General features: G+C 46.5%; 2 protein-coding genes across 6 annotated transcripts; one reads left to right on the top strand and one right to left on the bottom strand.

Annotated features, from left to right (window-relative positions):
- Window positions 1–1,098: 1,098 nt before the first annotated feature.
- Window positions 1,099–12,195, bottom strand: LOC125536774 (protein MAINTENANCE OF MERISTEMS-like). Of its 5 annotated transcripts, XR_007295223.1 has the most exons (7): window positions 11,832–12,195; window positions 10,994–11,024; window positions 9,409–10,283; window positions 9,001–9,237; window positions 2,342–2,439; window positions 1,768–1,837; window positions 1,161–1,687 (listed from the first exon to the last, which is right to left on the bottom strand). XR_007295223.1 is itself a non-coding variant. In XM_048700028.1 (4 exons), the coding sequence occupies exons 3-4, from the start codon at window positions 1,834–1,836 to the stop codon at window positions 1,121–1,123; spliced, it is 636 nt and encodes a 211-aa protein (XP_048555985.1). In that variant the 5' UTR covers window position 1,837; window positions 2,342–2,439; window positions 9,001–9,210; the 3' UTR covers window positions 1,099–1,120. The 5 variants fall into 5 exon arrangements, 1 of the variants encoding a protein (XP_048555985.1); XR_007295220.1 differs by lacking the exon at window positions 10,994–11,024; XR_007295222.1 differs by lacking the exon at window positions 11,832–12,195 and having other exon boundaries at window positions 10,994–11,825.
- Window positions 7,456–10,547, top strand: LOC125536772 (beta-amylase Tri a 17). Its single transcript, XM_048700027.1, has 7 exons — window positions 7,456–7,591; window positions 7,756–8,154; window positions 8,281–8,445; window positions 8,986–9,249; window positions 9,458–9,667; window positions 9,765–10,004; window positions 10,087–10,547. The coding sequence occupies exons 1-7, from the start codon at window positions 7,541–7,543 to the stop codon at window positions 10,267–10,269; spliced, it is 1,512 nt and encodes a 503-aa protein (XP_048555984.1). The 5' UTR covers window positions 7,456–7,540; the 3' UTR covers window positions 10,270–10,547.
- Window positions 12,196–12,243: the final 48 nt, after the last annotated feature.

Raw genomic sequence — 12,243 nt, 5'->3', positions numbered from 1 at the left:
GCCTTCCCTCCTTGGGACTCTTCCTTAGGGTTCCCCTTTCACCCTAGGCGCATGGGCCCTAGGGGAAGTGGTGCCCCAGCCCACTTTGGGCTGGATCCCTTCTCACTTCAGCCCATGGGACCCTCCGGGATAGGTGGCCCCACCCGGTGGGCCCCCGGGACCCTTCCGGTGGTCCCGGTACAATACCGATGACCCCGAAACTTGCCCCGATGGCCGAAATAGGACTTCCTATATATAAATCTTTACCTCCGGACCATTCCGGAACTCCTCGTGACGTCCGGGATCTCATCTGGGACTCCGAACAACATTCGGTAACCACATACAAGCTTCCTTTATAACCCTAGCGTCATCGAACCTTAAGTGTGTAGACCCTACGGGTTCGGGAGACATGCAGACATGACCGAGACGTTCTCCGGTCAATAACCAACAGCGGGATCTGGATACCCATGTTGGCTCCCACATGTTCCACGATGATCTCATCGGATGAACCACGACGTCAAGGACTCAATCAATCCCGTATACAATTCCCTTTGTCTAGCGGTATTGTACTTGCCCGAGATTCGATCGTCGGTATCCCTATACCTTGTTCAATCTCGTTATCGGCAAGTCTCTTTACTCGTTCCGTAACACATCATCCCGTGATCAACTCCTTGGTCACATTGCGCATATGATGATGTCCTACCGAGTGGGCCCAGAGATACCTTTCCGTTTACACGGAGTGACAAATCCCAGTCTCGATTCGTGCCAACCCAACAGACACTTTCGGAGATACCTGTAATGTACCTTTATAGCCACCCAGTTACGTTGTGACGTTTGGCACACCCAAAGCACTCCTACGGTATCCGGGAGTTGCACAATCTCATGGTCTAAGGAAATGATACTTGACATTAGAAAAGCTTTAGCATACGAACTACACGATCTTTGTGCTAGGCTTAGGATTGGGTCTTTGTCCATCACATCATTCTCCTAATGACGTGATCCCGTTATCAATGACATCCAATGTCCATGGTCAGGAAACCGTAACCATTTATTGATCAACGAGCTAGTCAACTAGCGGCTTACTAGGGACATGGTGTTGTCTATGTATCCACACATGTATCTGAGTTTCCTATCAATACAATTATAGCATGGATAATAAACGATTATCATGAACAAGGAAATATATAATAATAACCAATTTATTATTGCCTCTAGGGCATATTTCCAACAGTGTCTGGATCATGTCATCAGTGGTATCCGGAGGGCACGTCGCAAAGTGAGTTTGAATCCACGTGAAAGCAGCTCCGGATGCTTTCCTTTTCTTCTTCTTCTTCTCTTCTCCCTCCTCTACATCAGCCTCAGCCTCGGTAGGAGCCATACCGATAAGAGCAATCATCTGCTCGCGCCACCCATCAGAATCGGTGCTCATACAGAGAGGCATCCCGTCGATAGCAAGACCGGTGATCAACGAGACATCCTCGAGCGTCACGGTCATCTCCCCAGTCCGAAGATGGAAACTATGCGTCTCCGGCCTCCACCGATCAGCAAGAGCGGACACCAGTGGAGCGTTCAGATTCGGCGTGGACCGGCTGACCAACTGAATCCACGGGAGTAGTCCTGCCTGCTTGATGTACGGTGTGTACCGCTCATCGTAAGGCATGGCAGGACCAGAGACCCCGTGATACCGAATCTTCAAAGGTTCAAGCTTCTGCAAAAAACAAGTAATGACAAATCTTAGGGCATGTAAATTTCAACTTAAGGCAAAATATTTAGATTACTCGTTATTACCATCTCCTTCTCGCGCATCATGTAGGCCCGGTGTTTCGTGTCGTAGACATCGTCGAGAAGCCAAACCATCCTTACAAAGTTCAAACAATAAACATATATGAGTTCATCTCAAATATCGGTAAACACTCAACATTTCATATGTGTTCATCTAAACATCTCATATGTATTCATCTACAAGAATCTCAACATCTCCTTCTCACACAATGAATAAATGATTGTAAATTCTCGTATATATCTAGTATGTCATATGTGTTCAAGTAAATCAACATCTCATATTTCAAATAAACTCAACATTTAATATATATCTAAAAAAATTCAACATCTCACATATAGCTACAACACTCAACATCTCATAATTATCTACAAAACTAGGCATCTCATATATATCTAAAAAAAATTACAATCTAGGTTTCACTAACAAGAATCATATAGTGTGGGGGGGTCAAAGGTTCCACCTAATCTTGGGCAAACAAAGATCCAAACCAAGCAAATCAAAGGTTCCACCTAATCTTGGGCAAATCCCTAAAATTGCAACTCATTTACGGAGAAAAAGAAAGGGAACATAGGAGTTTACCTAGTAGGAGGGATTGGAGATCGAATCCGGGCCTCAAAACTTCAGATCTGAGAGGGGTGTGGGGGGGGGTCCGAAGGGAGCGCCGCTGCCGCCGCTCTCTGTAAACAGAGCAACTGCTCAGAGGGGGAAGAACTGCTGGGAGGGGCTGGCCCGATGCGGCTTAAGTCAATGTGCAGCGCCCAAGCCATAGGCGCTGCACATTACACAGTGTGTCGCCTATCCCTTGGGCGCTGCACCGCTGTCTGTGGGGCCGCAACTGGACCAGGGCTGCCACGCTGGCAGGAGGTGCGACGCCTAAGGCAGAGACGCTGCACAGTGGTGTGTGGCGCCTAGCTGTCGGGCGCCACACGAAAGGGTCAGCAGAGTGAAATTTTTTCGAGAGCAGATCATTTTGTGATTTGATTTCGCCCTGAGGTCAAATATATGATTTTCGCCGCCTAGAGAGGTAGCTGTTTGAATTGTGTGCTGGGCCTGGGAGGAATAAACAAACATAAAACTGAAAAAGCAGCCCATAACTCATCTATAACCTGCTGGATCAGCGTCAGGCTGATGTTGCCTGCTGTCCAGGCGGATGGAAGGGGACGCCTGGCAGGCTAATCTCATGCCTGGGCGATTCAGGCCAGGCTCGCACCAAAATTCTCAGGACACCAACCAAACGAAGTTCAGGCAGACTTCAGGGAAGCTCCAGGCCAGGCATCCCGCGACGTGGAAGCGAACCAAACTAGCCCTAAGCGCTGCGCACGCGACAGAGCTGGCGACTGGTCGATCCACCTTACGCATTTCACGATAACAACGCCTTTTTTTACTGCTTACGCTGTTCGTCAACACGACTACGTGCAAGAGCGCAAGAGACCCCACGATCATTTCTCCTGTTTGCGGTAGCATCATCGATCGGCACCACAGATTATCAGCATCAAAATAATCTTGCAATGTTATGGCCGGCAAACTCACGGTACAGCACAGTGTGTTTTAAGGTTTTGACGGAGAACGACAGATCCCATGCCCTTGCGATTTGTGACCGCGCATGTGCAACGTGCCAGCTAATCCAACTGGAAGCACTGAATGCCCGACAGAGATCATCGAACGCCCGGGTCGAGATGTTGAGAACCGCCGGCCGCATCCAAAAGGCGCGGCGTGGCCTGGGCGGGAGGAGCCCCGGTCTCGCCTTTCAGCGGTTAATGCCCTGTTTGTAATTGCTATGTTCCACAACTCCGCTCCCGGAGCGGATGAAGCTGCAGTTTTTTCGCTTCGCAGATTTTCGGAGTCGGTGGATTGTCGAACAAGGTCTAGGTGTGCACGGAGCATATGGCATAGCAACGTGATGGCAAACATGTACGAGAGCTGCTGATGAATCAATTGCTTAAAAGTACTTCCTCGGTTCTATAATGTAAGATTTTTTTTTCTGAAGAGTAAAAAGCAAAGTTAAAAAAAGCATGCCAGCTAAAAAAAGAAGGTAAAAACCATGGATAAACTGAAGTTAAGTTTATCTGAACTCGCAATCAGCACCAGCCGTGATTGTAGCATTCCGGAGTTTTTTTTTTTTTAATAAGTAGCTTTCCGGAGTTGCAACATGCTGCAGCAGTGTCAGTGCACGACCAACACGGGGAATAAAATTCGGTTGCGCCCAGTTTCACACACGAAATAGGTACGTACAAACAACAGATGCGGTTCTTTGGGTAGCCGTAAGATAGTCACCTGAGCAGAGAAGATCGGTCTATTTGTGTAACCGTCTGACGGAGTGTTAGTCTTTTTGGAAACGGGGTGTTGATATTTTCGTTTGATGATACAAAGTTCATCGAAAGTACATTATGTGTGATGGTACACGGTCACATGTCAATACATTTTCTTTTGTTTTAAAAAAACACAATTTTATTATAAAAGTTAACCGAAGGTACAAAGCACTCTAAACATAATTAAAAAAATACATCAAGGTGGACCACCGAACGACCACTACCACTGTCGGACCGAGCCGTTAACACACCATTGTAGCTGCCCCACACCTGAGCCGGCCTAACCTTGTTAATGATAACTGAAAAGTCTTCGTGCACATGTCCTTGAAGATCAACGCCCTAAAGCCATTGTCGTGACTGTTGAATCGACCACACCAGATACTGTCGCGCACTTATGACGAGAAAACCTAACAGCCAAGAGATTGTAGGAATCTACATTGGAGTTCCATCGACTCCGTCATGACAGATGAATTCGAGGATCAAAACCCAAAAGACCAATTCAAAGATGAAGCGCTGCCATTTGCTCAGGCCTCGGTAAAGACTAGAAGCATCTACAACCGGGCTCCTCAGCCCCCCCCCCCCCCCCCCCCCCCCCCCCCCCCCCCCCCCCCCCCCCCCCCCCCCCCCGCCCAACGCCCGGGTGAACGCCTCGGTCATCGACTAGTCAAAAAACTGACCCAGACGAGCGCCTCAAACACCCACACTGACTGCCACCCCTCAATCCAGTCCAAATACAGGGCAGATAGCCCGGGCGCGTCCACGTCGGATCCGATAGGCCTACCCCACCACAAATTGCATCAAATCCACCTCCTCGACCTACCGAATCCATTTTCTCTCTCACCTCTTCCTCCTCCGTGCCGGACCTTTCATAGCTACGCCACCACCCTTGCTCCACAGTCGTTTCGAGCCACAGTGCCGCCAGCACCGACACAACATTCCTCTCTATCGTGTTCGCCCCCGCAGACATTGTCGCCGGCCCGGATGCCACCATGGTATGTTTGGCAACTATTCGAGCTGCCCCTTGCGCTCTATGTGTTCGATACATTGTCCGACACAGTTTTTTGTGTTCATTCGCAGGGAAAGTGATGGACTCTGATGCTTCGTCGAACGAGGAGTATGGACCGACGGAACTTGATAAAATGATTGAAGATAAGTTCTTCGATTCGTCGGATTCAGACGAAGAAGTGGGCATGAGCATGCAAGAGGAAATGGACCGGCAGGTGGAGCATATTGTCAACTTAAAGGGCTCGATCAAAGGGAGAAGAGTGACCTGAGGGTCTCCGGAGCACGGCTACTGCACACGGACTACTTTGCTCCGGAACCAACTTTTTCAGATGATGCATGGTTTCATCGTCGTTTTCTTATGCGCAAACCATTGTTTTTTGCGCGTTGTGGAGGGAGTAGGGGCACACAATGACTACTTCAAACTCACAAGGGATTGTTGCGGCCAACTTTCTTTCTCTGCTAAGCAGAAATGCACGGCTGCTCTGAGGATGCTTGCACTTGGTACTACCGCTGATGCCATTGGTGAGATGGTCCGGATGGAGGAGAGTACATGCTTGAATACTACTGTTAGGTTTGTCCGCGCCGTGGTGCAGGTGTTTGGAGCAGAGTATCTAAGAGAACCAAATGTGCAGGACACATAATAGTTGTTGGCTATTGGAGAAGGGTTTCCAACACTGCTCGGATCAATTGATTGCATGCATTGGTAATGAAAAAACTACCCAAAGGTTTACGGGGAATATATTAAGGTCACACCATAAAGGCCACCATCATACTGGAAGCAGCGACATCACATGACTTATGGTATTGGCATGCTTTCTTTGGAATGTCGGGTTCTCACAACGACATCAACATGCTTCAACGGATCTCCTGTGTTCAGGAGGCTTTGTAATGGAGAATCACCGCCGTGCAACTGCACGTCAATGGCAACATGGGATACTATCTTGCCTATGACATCTATCCTCAGTGGGTGGCATTTGTAAAGACCATATCTGAACCAAAAGGCAACAAACAAAGCCACTTTGCAACAATGTAGGAAGCAACTAGGAAGGATGTGGAGAGGGCATTCGGAGTGCTTCAAGCTCGTTGGGGAATTATTCGTGAAACTGCAATGATGTGGGAATCAAAAACTTTGTGGCAACTAATAACATGTTGTATTATTTTGCACAATACGATTGTCGAGAATGAAGGTGATGGCGTAGCCCAAACCAATGATTTTGAAGCGCCTGAAGAACAAGTTCAAATCCCCAAAAATCAAGATGCAAAGCAACTTATGAACTTTCTGCAGATGCATCAAAATCTTTGAGATCATCAGTGCACATGTAGCTACTCAGTGATCTTGTGGAGCATATGTGAACGCACAATGGAAACGAAAGAGCTAATGTTTGAGTTGTGCACTTAAAAAATTATGTAAGAACTACATGTTTTGCTACCAATATTTGTTATTTACGTGCGACATTGGCGTGTATGATGGATGTGCATGGATTTGAAAGTCCAGATTTGAGGTATGTAACTGCTAGGCACAACATATGAGGCGGTCCGGCTACATCCGCTGGCATGCGCGGGCGTGTTCACGAACATATAGAGGGGTGGATTTGCCTGTTCGGCTGTAGATGTTCTAAAAATCCCAAACCTAAACTACTAGCTAGAGCACCGAGATTCGCCTCTTCGTCATCAATCGCCAGAGCGCACGCCTGTCGATGGAGGGGGTGAGGTGGGCGACCACACATGGCTCTCAAATCACCACATATTAGAGGGTGTTTGGTTGAGTTTATTTTTTTTACTTTTGCACTTGGCTTATAAACAAAAAGAATACCCCCTTCATTTCTTTTTAGTCTGCATATACAATTTGTCTTAAGTTGAACTTTATAAAGTTTGACCAACTTTATAACAAAGTAATGTCAATATTAACAATACGAAGTCAATATCATTAGATGCATCATGAAATAAATTTTCAAGCTATATAATTTTGTAGATGTTGATATTTTAAAGATAAATTTGGTCAAATTTTGCTTAATTTGACTTTAAACAAATTTTATATGCGAAGTAAAAAGAAACATAGAACTATTTTATGGGCTCGTGGCTTCGGCTTTTGCCATAATCCAGAGACAATGAGAACTTTGTCCTAGTCGTACATACGTGACGACCCTGTATTTTTTTCCCCGGATAACGTATTTAAACCTGACATACTGTTGGCTTGCCGCTCTAAACACACGTGAACGAATCAGAACACTCAGATACCCAATCTTCTCCTAGTGACAAGGAAAATATGATATCAACCCTGAAGCTGGGCTGTGAGCGGTAACCAAAATCAAGCAGTTCACCTCGCCTCGCTGGAGAAGGACCCGCCCTCCTCCTCCCTCTTTCGCAGTATAAATAGACCCCTCGAGCTCCCCTGCAACACCCAGCAAACCAAGCTCGGTGAGTGAGTGAGCACGCAAACCAGTGTTTGTAGCCAGCAGCCGCAATGGCTGGGAACATGCTAGCCAACTATGTCCAAGTCTACGTTATGCTGCCGGTAAGCTCCATTCTTCCCGCTAAGCACCATGGCACGGACAAACCATTGCAAGGATCTAGAAACTCAGATTATCGTGCATCTGATACCCAACTTATCAACAAGATCTGAGACCTCAGATGCAGTATTTTGCACTAACCTTGTCTTCACTTCCACTGTGAGAATAGCTGGACGTCGTGAGCGTCGACAACAAGTTCGAGAAGGGCGATGAGACCAGGGCGCAGCTGAAGAAGCTGACGGAGGCCGGCGTGGACGGCGTCATGATAGACGTCTGGTGGGGGCTGGTGGAGGGCAAGGGCCCCAAGGCGTACGACTGGAGCGCCTACAAGCAGGTCTTCGACCTGGTGCACGAGGCCGGGCTCAAGCTGCAGGCCATCATGTCGTTCCACCAGTGCGGTGGCAACGTCGGCGACATCGTCAACATCCCCATCCCACAGTGGGTGCGCGACGTCGGCGCCACCGACCCGGACATTTTCTACACCAACCGCGGCGGGACGAGGAACATCGAGTACCTCACCCTTGGAGTGGATGACCAGCCTCTCTTCCATGGAAGAACAGCCGTCCAGGTTAGCTAAGCTAAATCGCCATTCCAGTTCTCCTGCATATATGGTGATTTAGATGACTGAGATGAGTCTTGGCAACAGCATAGTTATGATTTTGATAGGCCCAGTGTGTCTTTGTGGCTGCGACAGATGTATGCTGATTACATGACGAGCTTCAGGGAAAACATGAAAAAGTTCTTGGATGCCGGTACCATCGTGGACATTGAAGTGGGACTTGGCCCGGCTGGAGAGATGAGGTACCCATCCTATCCTCAGAGCCAGGGATGGGTCTTCCCGGGCGTCGGAGAATTCATCGTGAGTGTTTTTTTTTGTTGCCAAATACTCTTCTGTCCTTACAAAATACTCTTATACTTCCTCCGTCCCAAAATTCTTGTCTTAAATTTGCCTAGATACGGATGTATCTAATACTAAAACGTGACTTGATACATCCATATTTAGACAAATCTAAGACAAGAATTTTGGGACGGAGGGAGTACATGTAACATGTGATGACCAAAGGCAGTTTAATCTTTGTCCCAAGAGACGATTTGCACTGAAAAAGGTTCTCCCAGTGGTAAAGTGATTCTGATCATAAGCGATGTTGGATAAAATGGCAATTCCAAATCATTACTAACTTATGGCTTTTGAGAGATCATGCTCTCTTTTTTAGCAAAGTATCAGAAGCAAACATAAGACCATGGCCCCACAATTAAACGGTAAAAGCAGTGGACATCAAATGTACATCCAACTAAACAGACAGGCATGAATTAAAACGGATGCAAAAATAATACCATAACAAGTAAAGACAAAAGGGCTCCAATTAACTGTTTTAACTAAAACAATAATAATCTGCAGTGTTATGACAAGTACCTGGAAGCAGACTTCAAAGCAGCAGCGGCAAAGGCTGGCCATCCTGAGTGGGAATTGCCAGACGATGCTGGAGAGTACAACGACACTCCCGAGAAAACCCAATTCTTCAAGGACAACGGAACATACCTCACCGAGAAGGGGAAGTTTTTCCTGTCATGGTACTCCAACAAACTGATCAAGCACGGTGACAAGGTCTTGGACGAAGCAAACAAGGTCTTCTTGGGATGCAGGGTGCAGCTGGCAATAAAAGTAAGTACCATCCTACAGATCTCAGTATATTATAGTAGAAAAGATTGCAAAAATCATGATTCAGTTGAGAAGTTGTGCCTGATAAACAACAAAAAAATGCACAAATTCACCCTAACATAGTGTATAAGCTTACGGAAGGAGGAAGTATATACAACTCACATTGCTTAATCTAGAATGTAATGAGACATGATCCAATGTTTGGTTGCAGATCTCTGGCATTCACTGGTGGTACAGGGTTCCAAACCATGCAGCCGAGCTCACAGCCGGGTACTACAACTTAGATGACAGAGACGGCTACAGAACCATAGCACGCATGCTCACAAGGCATCATGCTAGCATGAACTTCACTTGTGCAGAGATGAGGGACTCGGAGCAAAGCGAAGAGGCGAAGAGCGCACCAGAAGAACTAGTCCAACAGGTAACCACAGCATTAGCAACCGCCCAGTATTTATGGCTCAGGAATTTACAATTATCTTTTACGGAAACACTGAAGCACTTCTCATCAAAAACCTTAGGTGCTGAGTGCTGGATGGAGAGAGGGTTTACATGTGGCGTGCGAAAACGCACTCGGTCGATTTGATGCCACTGCTTACAACACAATACTCAGGAACGCGAGACCGAAAGGCATCAACAAGAATGGCCCTCCTGAGCACAAACTGTTTGGGTTCACCTACCTCCGGTTATCGAATGAGCTACTGGAGGGACAGAACTATGCCACTTTCCAAACTTTTGTTGAGAAAATGCATGCTAACCTGGTTAGTGCCACCCATGCATGTTTAAAATAAAACAGATGTGTCATTTGCAAGCCTATTTTAAATAATCTATAACTCTTTGCAGGGTCATGACCCAAGTGTTGATCCAGTGGCGCCTTTGGAAAGATCAAAGCCAGAAATGCCAATTGAAATGATCCTGAAAGCAGCGCAGCCAAAACTGGAGCCATTCCCCTTTGATAAGAACACCGACCTGCCAGTTAAAGATCACACTGATGTCGGGGATGAGGTGCTCCTTGCCCCTGTGTAGAAATCTTTCTCCACCTTCATAAAATAATGTGCATCACTTATGCAGTCTACGAGAGGGTCAAGAGGCACTTGTGAGAATTGAGGTGCGCAGGAAATAAGCCGCCGAGGATAAATAAACTGTGTGCTACAATGTTATAGCCATATAGTGTGGCAATACTATTGTACTGGTAACATGAGGTTGTATGCTTTTCCGATGAGCTGCAGTTCATAGGAACTTCCGCCCCACTTTGCTGTGTGTATTTGAGTGAATAAATAAAACAGTTTGTGCTTGTAACTTAATGATCGTGAAGTTTTTAGCCGTATAAATGGAACTGCCGTCCAGGCTTCTGCTGTTAAGCGTTCAGACTATTTTACATCCACTGAGTGGTCACTACAAATAGAAAGCGCGAGCTGTGAAACGGTAATTATTCACAAAAGGAATTAAGATAAGTATCCAGCTAAACAAACTGATATTCAATGATGTCATGAGAGCCTAAAATCAGAGTGGTGAAGCGAAGAGCGCCTAAATGAAAAATGATTTGGACAATGATTGGTTTCTAAGTTTTACTCTGATGCAGAGTAACAATGGCCCATAGCTACAGTTCATGTGATGGTGCAGTAAAAATAGAGAATCGTAGTGCAGTAGTTAACAGAACACAATGGAAATCTGTCAGATAACTGAAAAAATAGGCTGTTTCCAACCAGCGGAGACCATCAAACATGTCTCCAATGGGCTATGGGCATACCATGTCTGTGGATCGTCATGTGCTGTGCTCCCTAATAAGAAGGCAGTGATGAGAAGACTCGGCATAAAAGATAAGACCGCGGTCTCAAACTACGAGGTTAAAGCTGCAACAGATGTCCCTGGACTCTAGGAAAGTAACATCAAAGCGGAAACCCATGAATACACACAAGACACATTCCTTCCATGCATATCCTATGTTCTTATACAGTTTAATCTACTCTAACTGCAGTTATTGCTAGTTATTTTATTTTTTGAAAAGCCGTTATTGCTAGTTATCTCTTCTATGATTCAGCCACATCAACTTTGTTGTTTTCAACCTTAATTTTGATGTGTATTGAGTGGTAGGGCATTTGGAATGCCCAATTTTTTGGTAGGGTGAGTTGAGGCATAAACCAAACGGACCGCAGATCTTCTTCATTTGAAAGCCACACCGTTTAGATTCTTCAAAACTAACTTTCCTGTATACTTTATGAATTCTACTCAATGAAAAAATCCCCTCAAAACTAATTTTCCTGTATACTTTATGGGTTCTACTCCAATCAATTTCAGTCTTTTTATAGTTCATCTGCAGCAACCCGCGGGTTAATCTAGTTAGGTGTATACAAAGACTGAAGAGGCAACCAAATACAGCATTTCTTTGAATCTTGGAAAGGAATCAACAAAATGAGAGTTCCTAGGAGATTACTACTTGCTGTTAAGTTATCCGTGACTTTCTCATGCTTCTGTTTCAATCAACTGGCCAAGAAAGTGCGTAGGAGAAGTCCTCAAATTCGCCGGCAATGAGATGGAAACACGCGCTCAGGCAAACTCTGTTTGACTGAAGTAAGAATTTAGCTCACCAAGGGCGCTCGCTGAGGAATGAGGACGAAGTTGTCGGGCGGAGAAGCTCGGGTAAGGGTGTCCGAAGATCGTAATCGCGCCGCGAGAACGAGCTCCCGACGACGGCGACGCGTGCAAATAGTCACCGGATCAGATCCCGTGGGAATGGAACTGCGGAAGGAATGGGCCGGCGCCGCACCTGCGGGCGAGAGAGAGGCTCGTCTGCTGGATGCCGAGGGGGCGCGACCTTGCGCGTGTGCTTAATGAGGACGCGGTGTGGCGGAGGGAAAGATGAGAGATCGCCGTCGGCCGCGGCGAGCCCCCATTGATGGCGGGTCAGAGGGTTTGATTTTAGGCGCTTCCGCAGTGAGAAATACCAAGGTGAACCAGGATGCCAGCGCACCCTATATGCGGATTTTTTTTAGTAATTAT

This window comes from Triticum urartu, chromosome 2 (assembly GCF_003073215.2).
Source record: "Triticum urartu cultivar G1812 chromosome 2, Tu2.1, whole genome shotgun sequence".
NCBI classification, from domain to species: Eukaryota; Viridiplantae; Streptophyta; class Magnoliopsida; order Poales; family Poaceae; genus Triticum; species Triticum urartu.
The sequence above is the reverse complement of the archived record's forward strand: the minus strand, read 5'-3'. Positions and strand labels throughout refer to the sequence as shown.